Below are 16912 nucleotides of genomic sequence, written 5' to 3'. Positions count from 1 at the left end.
AAGCCTGCTGCTGAAATGAATCTGTAAACAGGCGCTCATGATGACAAACACCATGAAGAATAATGGTTCATTTATCAAGACATTATTGATTTATCAAGACAAGAATCCCATATGGGCTGTTACTGTAACACAATCTGTTCCCACAGGTCAATTTATACTTAGACAACAGAGTCTATTTGAATAATAATAAGACCTCAGAGTCTCTTTGTCAGGCTCTAAATTAGACACTGACTACTGTATTGTGCCGTTTCTGTGAGCCCGCTGGGTTTATTAGAAGCAAATCAAGAAGTTTAAACTTCTGTATAAACAATACAGCGGTGAATAAGGCTTCCTGTTTGAGGTTAAGAAAACGGTTTCCTCCACATTCACTTGTAACCGGCCGGTCACACCTGAACTTTCAGCAACACGGAAATCCCCTGTGCATAATGTCGCCTTATTTACCACCGTTTCCCAGCAGTCACTCTGCCATTAAAGTGGCATTGTCTCAGCGGTAGCTCCCATTGTTTCCTGTTCTGTAATCTAATGTTGACGTGTAAAGCTAGTGTTCCTGCTAATGCTTCTCTGTAAATGTGTGTTAATGTGAGGACAATGGTTGAGCCTTTTCTCTGGAAACATTAAAATGCTGCAACGTTGATTAACATCAGAAACACTTCCCATCATAAAGTTTATCTGAAAATAGAAGGATAGATTTTCTCTTTGTCTGGAGGGTGCTTTGCAAGGACAAAACTAATTTCATGACATCTCTCATAAATCCAATAACGAAAAGTGGTTTTGAAAACAAGGGCAGATGTGTTATTTAGCAGTTTAGTTTTGGTTTGTGAGCAAAAAGAAAAGCAGGTTAGATGAACACAGAAGCTTTTTTTATTTCAGGAAAACGTCAAACGTTGATGCGACTGCAGCATCGACTCGGATCACTGCAGCTCAGAGCTGTTTGTGAGGTCTGTATCTAGATTCATCAGTATCAGTAGTCTTATAGGAGAATGTGTTAATGTTACATGTAGTCTGACATGCTATATATTCTGCCCTCAGATATGAAACAATCTGACTTCTGTGACATCATTTTGTTTACAGTTGTCTCTTTTTACACAAAACAACCAACAGATGTTCAAATAACGATATTAATGTGCATAGCAGAGGTACAGTAATGGCAGAGTCTGCTCCACAATAACTGAAATACAATAAATTAGATATAGAAATACATGTTAGAGCTGACATGGTAATCATAGGGCTGCACAATTAATCTAAATTTGATCGAAATCGCAATATTTATTAAAGGGGAAATGTGTGTCAAAATACCATTTTAAATTAAATATCGTAATGCTGCAGAGATGTGCTGGCCTACACATCATATTCTACAGACTTAAGAAAACATCAGTTTGGTACAGATCCCACAAAAATCACACCGTAATCATTTTAATATGTTTCTCAGTGAAAATGAGAATAATGATGTATAAATCATTCCCTCTAATATCGCAAATCATATTGTAATATCAGTCAAAATAATCGCAATTAGATATTTTTTCAAAATTGTGCAGCCCCAGTGGATCATCAGAAAATGAATATGCAACTATTTGGATAATCAATTATTCGTATTAGTCATTTATCAAGTAAAGATGCCAAACTTTCACTGGTTCCAGCTTCTCTGTTTTATGTCATTGTAAACTGAATATCTATGGACTGTTGTTCAGACAAAACAAGCAGTAAGGAGAGGCCACCACGGGCATTTTTAGCCATTTGTTTATTGCCATCCTAATATCCATCGATCCATGTAACCAATTTCCCCAAACAACATCAAGCATACCTAGAGGGATATTACACTCCCACGATGTTCACATCTTCACAGAGGTAATCACACAGGTTTCTCTTGATATGTTTTAAGGCTGCAACTAATGATTATTTTTGATTATCAGATTAATCTGTTGGTTATTCATACTGGAGCCCAAAGAGTCTTAATTAAATGTCTTGTTTTTTCTGACCAACAGTCCAAAAACCCAAAGATTTACAGTTTACAGTGACAAAATAGAGAAACTCAGCATATCCTCACATCTAAAAACCTGTAAACAGCTCATTATTCCTTTAAAAAAATGACAATAATTTGCTATTTAATGTCACAATGACAATTCTTTCTTGAAGGTTATAAAACAAAACCCAATTATTAATATTGCATCTGAAACCTTTTCTCACCAGTATGTTTCACTTCATGATGCAGCAAAGAAGCAGAAACACTTCAGCAGCACGTCAAAAGTGAGACATAAGCAGCAACTACATGACTCACTGGCTGCAACCACCGTTTATTTACATTATCAATTAATCTGCCTGCTGTTTATTGTGATTGACAGGGTAATTGTTTTATCTTTAAAATGTTGTAAAATTGTGATAAATGGCTGCTATGATTTCCCAGAGCCCGAGGTGGGATCTTTAAATGACTGGTTTTGTCCAAAACTCACAGATATTCAGTTTACTATCATATATGACAAAGAAAAGCAGCAAATCCTCCCAGCTGTGAAGCTGAAACCACAGATTGTTTTCAGGCATTTTTGCTTGAAAAGTGACTGAAATGATTAATCAACAGTCAAACTAGTTGCTGGTAAAACTTTTGTTGATCCACTAATAAAATTTGTAAAATTAAGACCAACTTAGCTGTGTGGAGTTTGCATGTTCTCCCCGTGTTAGCGTGGGTTTTCCCCAGGTTCTCCGGTTTCCTCCCACAGTCCAAAGACATGCAGGTTAATGGTTGACTCTAAATTGCCCGTAGGAGTGAATGTGAGCATGAATGGTTGTCTGTCTCTATGTGTCAGCTCTGTGATAATGTGCCGACCCGTCCAGGGTGATAAACGGTTACAGATAATGAATGGATAGTCCAACTTACCGACCATGGCGCTGACCTCTCCCGCCATGAGCACGGGCACCGTTTCGTTGTACAGGTTGACGTCTATGATGCCCTTCCGAATCGTCTCGCCCACTTTGGCCCCCAGCAGCATGGAGCCCAGCGTCTCAAAGATAGACGCCAGGATGCAGGCCTGCTTCAGCGTGACCACGCCGGACCCCACCGCCGTGCCGAAAGAATTGGCCACATCGTTGGCGCCGACCGAAAAGGCAAGTATGAAGGCAATGATGAAGCCGAGGATCACCATCCACAGATACGGTTCCAGATCCATCTTGATATGATTTCACCGGAAACAAATCCAAGTGGAGAAAAAATAAAAAATAATAGCTTAAATATTCTTTTTTTAAAAAAAAAAGAAGTGCTCTGTGCGCTTTTAGCGGAGGACTTGAGGTAAGTCCACTCCTTTTCTTCGTCCCCTGGTTATAAAGAGTTCGAGGGGAGAAGCACAGCCGCTAACTAAGCGTGTGGAGCTCAGTCCAAAGATTGGAGACTAGTGATGGTGGGAGCAGGAGGCATTCCATAGCTTAGTGTGAGACGGCCTGTCTGCACGATCCTTCACCTGCCGCAGAAACAAGAGAGAGGAGACACAGAAACAGATTAGTGTCATGAGCCATGATTACTCTTTTTCAACAGCAGCTACCATCTGACAACAACCTCGCTGGAACTTCTTCAGAAAACCTAAAACAAAAGAGGGGAGGGACCGAGAGAGAGGAGGAGGAGGAGAGCTTTATAGAGACACCCCCCAAAACAAAAAAACTAAAGGATGCAGGATGGATGGTGACGATGCAGAACTTGATGAAACGGGGAGCAGTGCACTCCGGGGGGGGGAAGCTGAGGACATCTCAGATAGCCACAATCGGACATCACAGTCTGCACTTCAAAGAAATCAAATCAGAGGGCCTGCTGTTAGCGCCGGGACTATAAAAAGACCACAGCATCCAGAGTGAGATCGAGATGTAAGCAATGCTAGAGCACACTGTTAACACTTTATCCCCAACACAACACGTCGCTGCCAAACCTGCTTCTGTTTCACAGGTTTTCCCTTTGCCACACATCCAGATAGCCTTTGACAGGAATGTATAATTTACTGAGTTTCTATATTAGATCACCAGAATATCTCATCACTATCACGTCGGACACAGAGATGCCAAAACTGATAACAGGCAGAATTACCGAGGATATTAAATGTTTTATGTCACAATATCCGAATAGAAACGTGAACCCAGAGACGGTTTCACTGACAGCCGGGTGGATATTTGCACAGCAAATTGCATTAGCCTTCTAATCTTTGCTCTTTCAGACCTCAGCACAACTGCCGCGGTGCTCAGGTGACAGGCAAAGGTACAGTACACACCAGTTTTGTAACAAGCTTTGGAGAACAAGTTCAAACAAAATCGAAGGCTTTGCTGCAGTACCAAATAAAAAAAGACTCAGTGCATGGGTTTAAGTTAAGACTGCAATGCAGCAAGAACATCAGCTGGGATGTTTTATTGCTGCGAGAGGAACAGTTCACAAAACTGCACTTTTGGGGAAAGTAAGTAAAGTGATAGTTTAGTAGAGGAAATGTAACTTCTCTGTATTCTCTTGTATCTTTTGTAAAAATAAAAAACTTTATAGCCTTGTACTTTTAAGGCTTAAATCACCTCTATGAAGATCTCTATAGATCTCATTTATATGTAAATTAGGACGCTGGCTGCTTGTGGACAACAACAACAACTGTAACAGCTGGGATATGGGCTCATTCAGAGGTAGCCAGGAAAAATAAAGGGATGGCAAGAGAGTTATTTCAGATGTGACTGTTTACTATTAAGTCCAGTCTGACAATAAGCAGGATTCTCCGGTGAATGACTCAGTGGTTTCAAATGATGATTTGAGAATACTAAAATACAAATAAAAAACAAAACAAAAAATAAAATATATATAAAAAATAGAAAAGAAAAATATATATTAATAAAGAAAGAAAAATAACATATATATATATTTTAATTTTGTCCCTTTTTTGTCTTTGGGCTTCATGACTTGCTATCTTGTATCATATGTCCTTGCCCAATGTCATATGTATATATCTGTATAAGACAATTCAAATAAACTGATCGCAATTGAGAATACTAAAATACAGAGCTGAACCGATTAGTTGAGCTACACAAAATCAAATTGGTGCAAATCGAATAATCGTTTAAGTCATTTTTTAAAAGAAAAACTACCAAATATTTCCTTGTTTCAGCTTGTTTTATGTGAGGATTTGCTGCTTTTCTCGGCAATGTAAACTGAATATCTTTTGGTTTGAATGCGGTTTGACAAAACCAATGACAATGACATTTGATGACATCTTTGGCTATAACAGGGATTTTATTATTATTTTATTTCTGACTTTTTGTTGATGAAATGATTAATGGATAAATCAAATAATCGTTAGTTGCGGCTCTACCAAAATAAGAGCTGAGTATTTTTTTAAGAAGAAAAAAAATTTAAATTCTCTGATTCCAGCTTCTTAAATGTGAATATTTTCTGGTTTCTTTACTCCTCTATGACAGTAAACTGAATATCTTTGAGTTGTGGAGAAAACAAGACATTAGAGGACGTCATCTTGGGCTTTGGGAAACACTGATCGACTATTTTCACCATTTTATAGACCAAACAACTCATCGATTAATCAGCTCTACTCAGTTGTAATAAGAGTGGCGGGCTCTGCACTTGTTGAGTCCATCTGATTTAAAGTCGATCACATCAGATCCACTAGAACGAGAGGCAAAACGGCTTCCCACGTCCCAGTAAAGTTCCACCAGGCTCATGTACATTGTAACAATGACAACATGCTTTAGAAACATGATGATGAGGCCACCAACACTGAAGCCTCTGGTGGTCCCTGAGAAACCTCCACACCACAAATGACTTCTGGTCTGGGTTCCTTCTGCGCTTTTTCTTTTGTCTATGCCACATAATCAAAGTCATTTCATAGGGGGTTAATGGCAGCGCATTTCCTTCTATGGTTAAGCCAATTGTTAATGGGGGGAGCATTAAATGTAAACAGCTTGCGGGCCGGACTAGCACATTCCCTCGGCATGAACCGAGCTGTGCGCTCCTCATCGCGTGGGGACAGCCCGCTCCTTTCTAAATATCCTGCGGCAAGTTATGGCTCCCTCCTCCCGACCAAAAGCTCCATCTGGAACAGTTGAGGTCACGTACTGCTATCCTTTATCCTGTGTTGAACCACAACACACGCAGAAAAATATGATAATAATTTGGCTCTTCATCAGGTCTGTGCAAGAACTCCCTAAAAACAGGATCTAATAGCTAGATCTGTTGTTTATAGTTCAAAATATTGTTTCATTTCCCTCAACAGATCCCAGGACAGTTCCTTTTTATATATATATATATATATATATATATATATATAGAGGGAAAGAGAGCTTGCCAAATCTGAAAAGGACGGAGTAAAAATGTGTGATACTTCACTGATCCCTGAGGGGTAATTCTCTTTTCAGCTGCTTCCCTCCAGAGAGAGATCAGAGCGCAGGATCAGAGCGCAGGATCAGAGCGAAGGGTCAGTGGCCCCGCCTGGATTTAAAGATTCACAGTCTTCACACAGACCGCTGACACTCCAGGGCCATAAACTCAAGTCATGAACTCATGTCCATCAAGACAATTGCCACAAAAAGCTTAACTAAGTTAATAATTCATGAACAAACACAATAATAAAACCCGAGGTAAGATCTCTATCTGAGGCTCTAAAATTCAATTCAATCGATTCCTAAAGTGCTTCGTGGCACGTTTAGTCGGCCCTTACAAGTAGACAAGTTATAAGAAACATTCATATGCTGTTGCATTAAGTCTGCACCAATATGAAGGCATTTAAAGGTTATTGAGTCTTACACTAATTATTTTTTACACCTCGATTCATAATATGATTTGAATTGTCTTTAAGGGGTGAGGGAAAAAAAAATCGATGGCGATATTTTGGGTCGCAATATCGTATCGATGCACATAATCAAGTATTGTTTTTTTATTGTGTAAACTATTAACCTCTTCCTGGATGCTATTCTGTCTTTCAGAGGTTGTAGCGTGCTCAGTCCTAAAGCTAGAGTGAAGATACTGGTATCATATGAAACTACAAAACCTAAGGAATTGATTGATACCCTGGTATGTCATGTTAGCTTGTCGGAAAGAGCGCTAAATAACGCTCCAAAGGGGTCCCTGACCTCTGACCTCAAGATATGTGGATGAAAACTGAGATGAACAGAGTTAAAACTGTATCTTATTAGATTCAACAGATGTTGAAAAATTGCATAATTTGTAGTTGAAAAAAAGTAATAAATCGCAATATTGCATAACATATCTTATTGCAATCTTATTGCAGTTACTAGTTTGACCGTTTGCTCGGAGTTTGCGAGTGATTGACAGCTGCCTCTGTTGAATGAACAGCCAATAGGAACACCCTCTTTGAAATGACCTGCGATTGGCCAAAGTCTCCCGTCATGTGCTAGATTTTTTAAAGCCTGAAAACAGAGCCATGAGGAGGTGCAGAAGTTTAGTTTTCTCTCAGAGCACTTGAATTACAATATGCTGAAAGGTTATTATGGAATTTTTGCCTAATGATGCCAAAAACATTCTGCCTACTGCAGCTTTAAGTATCGAGGGGTCTCTGGTGTTTCCAACTTCAACTATTTAACACTTTAGAGAGGTGCTATATAAAGTTTACAGTCAATGTGTTGACAGACTTTGAAGGCCTAACACAAGATGCTGTGTAAATGTTTAATCCGGGGAACACCCCCGCCACAAGAGAACCACTCAGTCAAACATGACCCTCTACCGAGCACAACCAGAGACTCCACAGAGGAAACGGTCAAACACAGAGAGAGTACATCGTTCAAGTGTGAGGAGGAGGAAAGATGAGTAACTCGAGTGCGGGAGTGTACACATATACCAGGCTTTTTTAATCGGGTCTTCAACTTTCTAAACATGGAAACTCAACATGACAGCTGCGGCTGACGCTCGGTCCGTTCTGAAGACCTCGTCATGCCGTAACACATGAACCCCAGCGAGCTCAAATGCCGACACTCCCAGTGGTGCACATAAAAACTATTTTCTCCAGGGTGAAGTAGTGTAGTGGTAACCTTTGGAGTACTCTTATAGATTCAAACTGTTCTTCAGTCCTGTAAGAATGTAAAAAGTCAACTAGTCGAAGGGGAATAATAAAAAAACAATGTGCTCAAGCTTCAACAGTCAGCGTTACAGGATATAGTCGGTATATAAAGTGAAACTAAAATGACTGCCTGAGGACCCAGAGACCAATCATTTATAGTACATGTCGACATTCACCCCAATAATCTGTGAAATTTTCACTTTAATAGTTTCCTCTTTGTAGGGGAAATTAATAGTTTTTTTGATATGATTCTACAAAAGCTTATGTCCCTCAAGAACCTCCAAATTTAGAAGAATATGATAATTAGGCTAAACTTATCTCAACGCCTGTCGGTACATTTTCTCTGCATTAAATCCATCTTTACGGTTATAGAAGCAGTCGGCATCCACAGTGCAGCCCACCAGGGGGCAACTGCAGAGCCTCCTCAAGGGCAATATTCATATATATAGAAAGTAATATGTGGATATTTTGGCAGATATGAAATGAGCAGATTGATACCACTCTCATGTCTGCACGGTAAATGTGAAACTACAGCCAGCAGCTGGTTAGTAGGGGTGTGAATCACAAGTTTCATCACAATATGATATCATATTGATTCTTTGGGCAACAATATGATATTTGCTGATATCAAAAAGTCTGCCACGATGCAATTTTGATCCGATTCAGGGGCCCTGTGATCAATATGAGACAATATGATATGTCCATTTAACACAATTGGTTACATTTATCTTAGTTATGATTTGATGAAAATATTATTATTGAGCTCTTCCAGATATTTAAATGATTCTTTTTAATAAAAACAATGTTTTTTTATCAGTTAAGAATTTCAAAATAAAGGCGTATCATAAAGTTGATGATATCTATCGATGTCTTCATATTGGATTGTTGATCAATGAATCGATATAATGATCCAGATCGATGTATCGTCACACTTTTACTGGTTAGCTTAGCTTAGCATGAAGGCTGGAAACAGGGGGAAACAGCTAGCCTGGCTTTGTCCAAAGCTCAGATAAGCTAAACAGATATATTTACCGTACAGGCGTGAGGAGTGGTATCCGTCTTCTCATCTAACTCTGGGCAACAAAGTGAACATTTCCCCAAGATGTCCAACTATTCCTTTAACTCGTATGTTTTCTGGGATACTAAAAAAAAAACAAAGCAGCTGCAGGAAACCCATGCAAACAAACAGAAATAATGTAAACTTCAGAATCAGATGTATTTGTCAAGTATGACTGTTCACACAGGGAATTTTACTCCGTTTATTTTACGTCTCTCTCAATGTACTCACACAAATATAAATAACAGCTAGGAACAAGGACAACAAAGCTGCACAATAAAGGTAAACTTGTGTTCACATTACAAAATGGAACATAAATAACGAACTGCACAAACTTCTGTCTTGACCTCTGCTCTCCCATGACACAACTACGCCTCAGGGTGTGAGCAGCAGCTCCTCCTCCGAATGTGGCGACTGCAGAGATCGAGCAAATACCTTTTTCTCGGACATCCCTGTCATCTGCAGAACACCCACACCAACCTATGGACATCATCCAGACAACCAGCCAGATATAGACACAAGCAGGTTGTATTCATATCCAAGCTGTGAGACGTTGTGAGCGAAAAGCCGGTTCCTCCGTGAGGAATCCTCCAAACTGTCGTCAAAAGTGCACCACGCTTCCAAAACAAACACCTGTCTGCTGCTCTCAACATCTGGTGTGTTAGCTCAGCTGCGAGATTTTGAAAACACATCGAAATGTCTGCTCCTCGATTCTCACAGATGATGAAGGATATGACCTTGAATAGCAAATCCTGCCGTGACCTGCTACATACATCGATTTGTACATACAGCCGACATTCAGAGACAACAGTATGTGATGCGAGCTCAACAGAGCTCATGTGAAATGGATTTGTTGCTAATAGATTGGCTATGTGATCTTCAGTATGTTAGAGGAGTCCTCATCACCATCTCCGGCTGTGTGACTTGGGAGCGTTCACGCTGCTCCGATGAATGATTCATCGGACCTTGAATCTTCTGAGGGTTTAAGGCTTTTGAAAGTAAAACGTTATAAAAGAGGGAAATTCATTTATAAAATGAGTTGCATAAAATTGTTATGCAACCTGTGTGAAGGTTATCTTTTTACCTGGGTGAGAATGCACTGCATGATTATGCTGCTGTTGTGCTGCTCATTGGGATGCGGACAAATAAACAGGAGAAAACAGTAAAATGCTGAATTTAATTTGAAAAACTGGCAGCAGTGGTTACTTTACCAGACGGGTGGAATGACTTTTCTACTCAATAACATGATGTGCAGACAGCTCATTCACTGGGGGACAAAGTATGTCTTGAATAGTTGGGGAAGTTGATGTTTTGTTATCATTTAGACATATTTCAAGACCACTTTCACAACCGCACAAAAGGAATTTCATAGTTAATTACACTTCTAATACACAACAAAATGGAGTTTGTTAAAAAGGCCACTATGGAATTAAAATACTGATAATGTGTCAGAGAGCCCTGCACACATTTCTTTCATTTTCAAGGTTAAATTTGACTTTATCTATCTGGAGGATGGATCAAAACAAGATTATTGTGAGTTAACCAGATAATGTTGAGCTATAATAAAGGGTTTAAACGATCAATACATCAGTCTACAGTAACTTACAGCTTCCATTTTCAGCTCAGGTAAATCTTTTATAACGTTTTTTTTTGCACAAAGTGTGTCCCGACCGCTGTCCAAGGTGCTGAACCTGAGACCACCCGGGGACGAGGGAGCTGTCCGAGGTTAACGGCTGTTGATTGCTGTTGTTCACACTTTGATATTAACTTCATGACACCAGGAGGATATCCATGATTTTACTTCATGTAAGAAACATATCTATTTTAGTGTGGAAATTTGCACTTTTTTATGCCTTAGATTATTTATTAGCTTTTACTTTAAATTTCGCTTTTGAAGATCTAAGATTTTTGTTGTAAACGACGCTTTGTTGTAATTGCTGTGCATCTGATGAAAATAAAGAAAGTTGAACTTGAAACCTTGGATAAATGCTGTCCTCGACCAAAGAAATTCTTCGCTGCAAACTCCTACGATTTTGTCGACTTATCGATGAGTTGATTTTATCGACAGATATGTAAAACGGGATTTCCCTACAACTACGACTAAAACCACCAAAAAGACAGATTATTCAACTAATAGACTAAGAGAGGCAGCCCCAGACATTTTTAAATTAAGCTGTGATTTATACATGCAGGTGAATGAAGCAATAGCAATAAAGTAAGAGTTTATCTAACTTTAAAGAACGTCTTGTGAATGCATTGCATGATGGTCTACTGGGACTCTTAATGGTGGAGAAATCAGTAGTTCTGCCTCTTCTAATGTGGATTTCTCGCTGTGCATGTACACAGCGAGATATCCACATTAAAAAACATAAAAAATGAGTAATCAACTAAAGAAATCTTAGTAGACTAAGACCAAAATGACCTATTAATCAACAAATCAACTACTTTGGATTATACTGGCCGGGTAATTTCAGACATTTATGACAGTATTTTAATTGACAACTTATTATGATGTTGTTTTGGTGTTGTTAAAATTAAGCTTCCACTTTTGGAAACATCTCCAGGGACTCCAGAAGATGGGAGATTGATTTAATTCAATTTAGAATATTTAGGGTGAATTTTTCCTTTTTAGAAGCATATACTGCATAACTGTCTTTATGAATACTTCATATGCCATTATTCCCACCACGTTTTACTGCAATCAGCTTTATGAGATTTTTCTAATTTTGCCTATTTCTGAAACGGTTTATAGAAAACAATTTTTACTCTCTGGTGGCTGTTGCTCAGGAGGTAGAGCAGGTTGTCCACTAATTGTTGTCCGGTCCTATTTCCCGTTCTTTCGGTCACTGAACCCGAAATTGCTCCCAATGGGCAGGCCAGCGTCTTTGTGTGGCAAAGCGATTTGTTCACTAAAATAGAAAAGCATATGCTGTAAGTGCAGTACGATTACCATCTCATACTCAGCTTGAAATAAACTGCAGTCCCTTTAAAAAAAAGATCCCCGAAATGAAATAAAAAAACACTTGAAAGCGACGTACTCTCTGAGGCAACATGCTCTTGAGGATTATTTCTGGCAGACACATTTTCTTCCTGTGGGTGTCAGGTAGCAAAACAGTACACACATAATGAGACACACAACACGGGGAAAACAAGACTAAATTAGGTCTTCAAGTTAATCTGTGCTGGAATATTTAATCAGGATGTCTAGAGGACACAGCCAAGATTTTAAAGAGGGAAGTTGTACAATAGATGTGGAGAATATTAACATTGCACATCCCTGTTACAACACTGACCTCTGGAAGAGAAACTACTCACGGTGATCACTTCTCTAACAGTTTGCTGCCGTCGCTGCACGCAGTGCTGGCTCATTAATCTGCCTGAGATGCCACTGCACCACAGCCACAGCTGGTGCAAAACACTGTGTCACGAGCTACAGCCTGCATTGACACGCGGCTGCACTATCATCCACGCACTGATTCCTCCTCTCATCAGCTAACCCCCTTCATCTCTAGGCTGAAAGGACCGGAGAGAGAAACATACATGCGGCGTCAGATGATGACTCACAGCAGCATCACAACCGGCACCGGCTAATTGTCACACCTGAAGCATACGCAACTGCAGTCTGTGAATCCCAAGGACACAGGATGCTCACGTCTACCTGATGCCTTATAAAGTTAAAAAAAAAAACAGACAGGCTAGTAGGCCTGGAAATCAACTCCACTCACCTTCATGTCTCCTCACATCAGTGGAGGGTGAGAAAGTGGTGGAGATGAATGAATGTCAAAGACAGTATTGGGGAGAGAAACACAGAGAAACGGTAGGCTGAGGAAGAATGAAAACCGGGAGGTGAGCATGTGATATGACATGAAATCAAATAATGAGGAGAGAGTGGAGGAGAACAGCTGATGACAGGAGGAGAGGGGGAGAGAAAGGAAATCAGCAGGTTGTGGTGGTGTTGCAGGAGAGAGAAGGAGGGAGCTAACAAGAGAGAGCGAGAGAGCAGCGCAGCCAGCTGAGTCTAGACGGCCTCTTAAAGGAAAGCATCCGCATTCACAGCACACACCAGCCAATGACGGATGTCGGAGAGGCCGAGGCGTGCCGCTGACTGGCTGTCTGTGAGCAGAGAGGATGGACAGATGGAGAGGAGGCAGCCAATGACGGCGGAGGAGAATAACCAAGTGAAGGGGGAGAGGAGCTGAAGCGCTGTTGTTCAGCCGGAGAAAAGCATGCCGACGGATCAAGGGCATTCAGAGCAGCAGCATTCCCTTGGTTACGCCGGTCAATAAAATATGCACATTTTGGCACCTAAATACTGACTGAGGAAAGCTACAGTGTGAGTTACACAATCATCTTGTTACAGCATCTGATGGAATGAGCCACTGAGATACTTTGGGCCATTTTTCTTGGTAACACAGAGGCCCGTCACACAAGACAGCACACACTATCTCAACACTGTCATTTGGCTGCGATCCACCCATCACTTTCTCTGCCTTTTCTCTCGCTGCCACAATTGTCCCTTTCAAAGACACGCTGAGGAACAGTATGTCTTTATGCGACTGTGGGTTCGGCGAGCAGAGACAGCGGCTCGTCGAGTGCGGAGCAGATTCACCGCAGGCTCAGAGCAGAGCCACGTCTGCTACGAGACGCATGGCAAGAAAGATCCCACAGACCAACATTAACAGGCCTTTCTAGCGAAGTAGTCTATGAGGGAGAAGGCAAGAGAAGCAGATGAGTTGAAGCTTTCTGGCAGGTTTTTGTTTTAAAATATGATTGCAGCACAACACTCTGGACTTGGCACCTCTATAAATGTTTTTCAAACTTTGGAAAAATGTTAGGGAAGCACCGATACTGGATGGGATATCAGGCCGACACTGATTCAAATAGCTGGATGAGATATCGATATGGATAGATGGATAGACTTTATTGATCCCCAAAGGGAAATTGAGGTGTTACATCAGGAATTCACCTCACAAAAACGTGCATCACTCACACAAACTACAGTACATACTACTTTAAACTGGATAAAAGAAATAAAAAATACAATAAAAATAAAATTAAAGATATATCTCTGCTGTGCATTGGGGCCAATTTTATAAGTTTATATACTATATACATTATTCATTGTAGTTTGAATTCCTGTTTTAGTTTTAACCAGTTTGTTGGTGCATTAAAGAGGTTTACATTTGAATTGTAATTCCTGGTAATTTAGAAGATTTTCCACCGGGTTGCTGCTGTATGATTTATCATTTTGATAATAAAGAACAAGTAAATATATGTATATCTATGTATTTATTGGTTACATTTTGCTTTACAAAGTTAGGAAAGCAATGTTTAAGTCAAGCCTGATGTTGTCTTAAACATAAAAGAATAGTCACTTCCACACAGTGAGGCATACAGCTTATTAATTAAACACTGGTATCAGATCGGTACTCGGTATCAGCCGATACCCAAAGACCAGGTATCGCTATCGAGACTGGGACTGAAAAAGTCGGATCGGTGCATCCCTGAAAAATGTACCACGCTTTGGCTCAACCACAAACTTGCCTCACACAAATTCCTCAAGTCGTTCTTTGTTCTGTTTAAATCATAAAAACATTACTCACGTCCACCGTTGAAGCTAATGTTGAAGGCAATGTCAGGTGCCTCTGGACAGCTCAGGTCCTGTTCCCTTCGTTCTCACATACTGTGTACAGACTAGAATAGGGCCGATAGATTGGTTTGTCCGGCGCTGCTCAGAGGTCTGATCTTGTGTTTGTTTGAGTTCCTGTGGCTTTGTGCTCTATCGTCTCTCACTCATTCTCTCCCTTTCTGTCCCCCAACTGGCCCTGCCTGCTAAAAAGCCTATCTGCGTCAGCTGCACCTGCTGCCTCCGACTCTCTGCTTCGCAGCGGGGAGGCGCCGTCTCCTAGAACCAAAACACACACATACGTGCACACACTCTCTGTACAGTGTTGAGATCAGTCAGCCTCCACGAGCAGGAGGGGGGTCGCTTAAGAATGACAACAACAGCGTGCATGACTGCGAAGAGCATGTCGCTCTCAACGCCGTCTTCAAAGAGTCCTCTCACACACACACACACATTTCCATAAATCCTCTCACTCATTCTATTTTCTCTCCACCGCCGTGGGTCTGCATTGCAGCACTAAGTCAGGTTTTCAAGAAGCAAGTAACTGTGGTAATCCTTCCGATTGCTTCTGACGGCCATTACAAGCACACAGGCAATCCGTCAAATACTAATGTGGGCCTGCAGCTAAATCACTAGTTTCCACTACACTTTTTTGGCTGATTTACCCAGATAGAGATGAGTTATCACCATCCTGCTGTCTGCTCCACATCACTTAAGTCCCAAGGCAGAAATATCTCAGGGCACAATCCCTTATCTGAAACAAAATCGGCGCTTAACTTCAGGCTTTATGAATATTTATTTTCCTTTCATAGTATATTTAGGTTTGACACAAGAACTGACAGCATGTGGTGCCTGTTTCAAATGTGATTTTGGGTGTTGGGGCGCCCCGTTAGCTCACCTGGTGGAGCGGGCACCCCATGTACCGAGGCTGAGTCCTTACAACAGCAATCCGGGGTTCAAATCCGACCCACGGACCTTAGCTGCATGTCATCCCCCCTCTCTCTCTCTCTCTCTCTCTCCCCCTTTCATAACTATCACTGTCACTATCAAATAAAGGCAATAAGCCAAAAAAATAATCTAAAAAAAGAACTTTGGGTGTCAAATGTGTACCTATTATGGCTGTCAACCAATTGAAATATTTAATCGTGATTAATCACAAATTAATCACACATTTTTTATCTGTTCAAAATGTACCTTAAAGGGAGATTTGTCAAGTATTTAACACTCTTATCAACATGGAAGTGGGAAAATATGCTGCTTTATGCAAACGTATGTATATATTTATTATTGGAAATCAATTAACAACACAACACAATGACAGATATTGATCCAGAAACCCTCACAGGTACTGCATTCAGAATAAAAAATGTGCTCAAATCATAACATGGCAAACTGCAGCCCAACAGGCAACAACAGCTGTCAGTGTGTCAGTGTGCTGACTTGACTATGACTTGCTCCAAACTGCATGTGATTATCATAAAGTGGGCATGTCTGTAAGGGGGAGACTCGTGGGTACCCATAGAACCCATTTTCATTCACATATCTTGAGGTCAGAGGTCAAGGGACCCCTTTGAAAATGGCCATGACAGTTTTTCCTCACCAAAATTTAGCGTAAGGTTGATACTAGCTACTAAGCTAGTATGACGTGGTTGGTACCAATGGATTCGTGAGGTTTTCTAGTTTCATATGATGCCATTATCTTCTCTCTAGCTTTAAAACCCATTTCAACCTAAGAATCGCAAGTTGCGTTAAAAAAAGAAATTAGTGGCGTTAAAACAGATTTGCGTTGATGTGTTATTAACGTGTTAACTTTGACAGCCCTATTACTTATACATTTATGTTTGGAAAAAATTAATTAAATATTGTAAGTATATGTTAAGAACTAATGCTTTCATGTAAATTCAAATTCACGAAGAACATCTCAGAATATTAGTGCACTGTTGATAATGAAATGGATTGATGAATGGTTTCATGTCATCGGCACTCTCCGACCGCCGACGACAAAGATTAACAACCGCCAATGGTAATAACTCACTCAGAGTTAACAACCTACATCGATTTAAGCACCGCCGATCTACAAGGCTGTGTATGAAGTCACAGAAAACACTTGATCGTCTTCTTCTGTGGATTAATATGGCGGATGGCGAGCTACCTTCTCCAATCCGATTTCAAAGGATGACAAAAATCAGAGAAATGTCA

General features: G+C 40.4%; 1 protein-coding gene across 8 annotated transcripts in view; it reads right to left on the bottom strand.

Annotated features, from left to right (window-relative positions):
* The window catches only part of slc20a2 (solute carrier family 20 member 2), a 55261-nt gene that overhangs the window by 20064 nt on the left and 18285 nt on the right, over positions 1-16912 (bottom strand). For 6 of the 8 annotated variants that reach the window (XM_037778772.1, XM_037778765.1, XM_037778771.1 and 3 more), the window contains exon 2: positions 2870-3446. In XM_037778772.1, coding sequence (XP_037634700.1) covers positions 2870-3158 — 289 coding nt within the window. In that variant the 5' untranslated portion in view covers positions 3159-3446. Of the gene's footprint in view, positions 1-2869; positions 3447-12812; positions 13077-14690; positions 14954-16912 lie in introns of those variants that run through there. The other 2 variants (XM_037778768.1, XM_037778767.1) reach the window with 2 other exon arrangements.

The sequence above is a fragment of the Sebastes umbrosus genome, chromosome 8, assembly GCF_015220745.1.
Source record: "Sebastes umbrosus isolate fSebUmb1 chromosome 8, fSebUmb1.pri, whole genome shotgun sequence".
In the NCBI taxonomy this organism is placed as follows: Eukaryota; Metazoa; Chordata; class Actinopteri; order Perciformes; family Sebastidae; genus Sebastes; species Sebastes umbrosus.
This window is presented reverse-complemented; position numbering and strand designations above follow the sequence as displayed.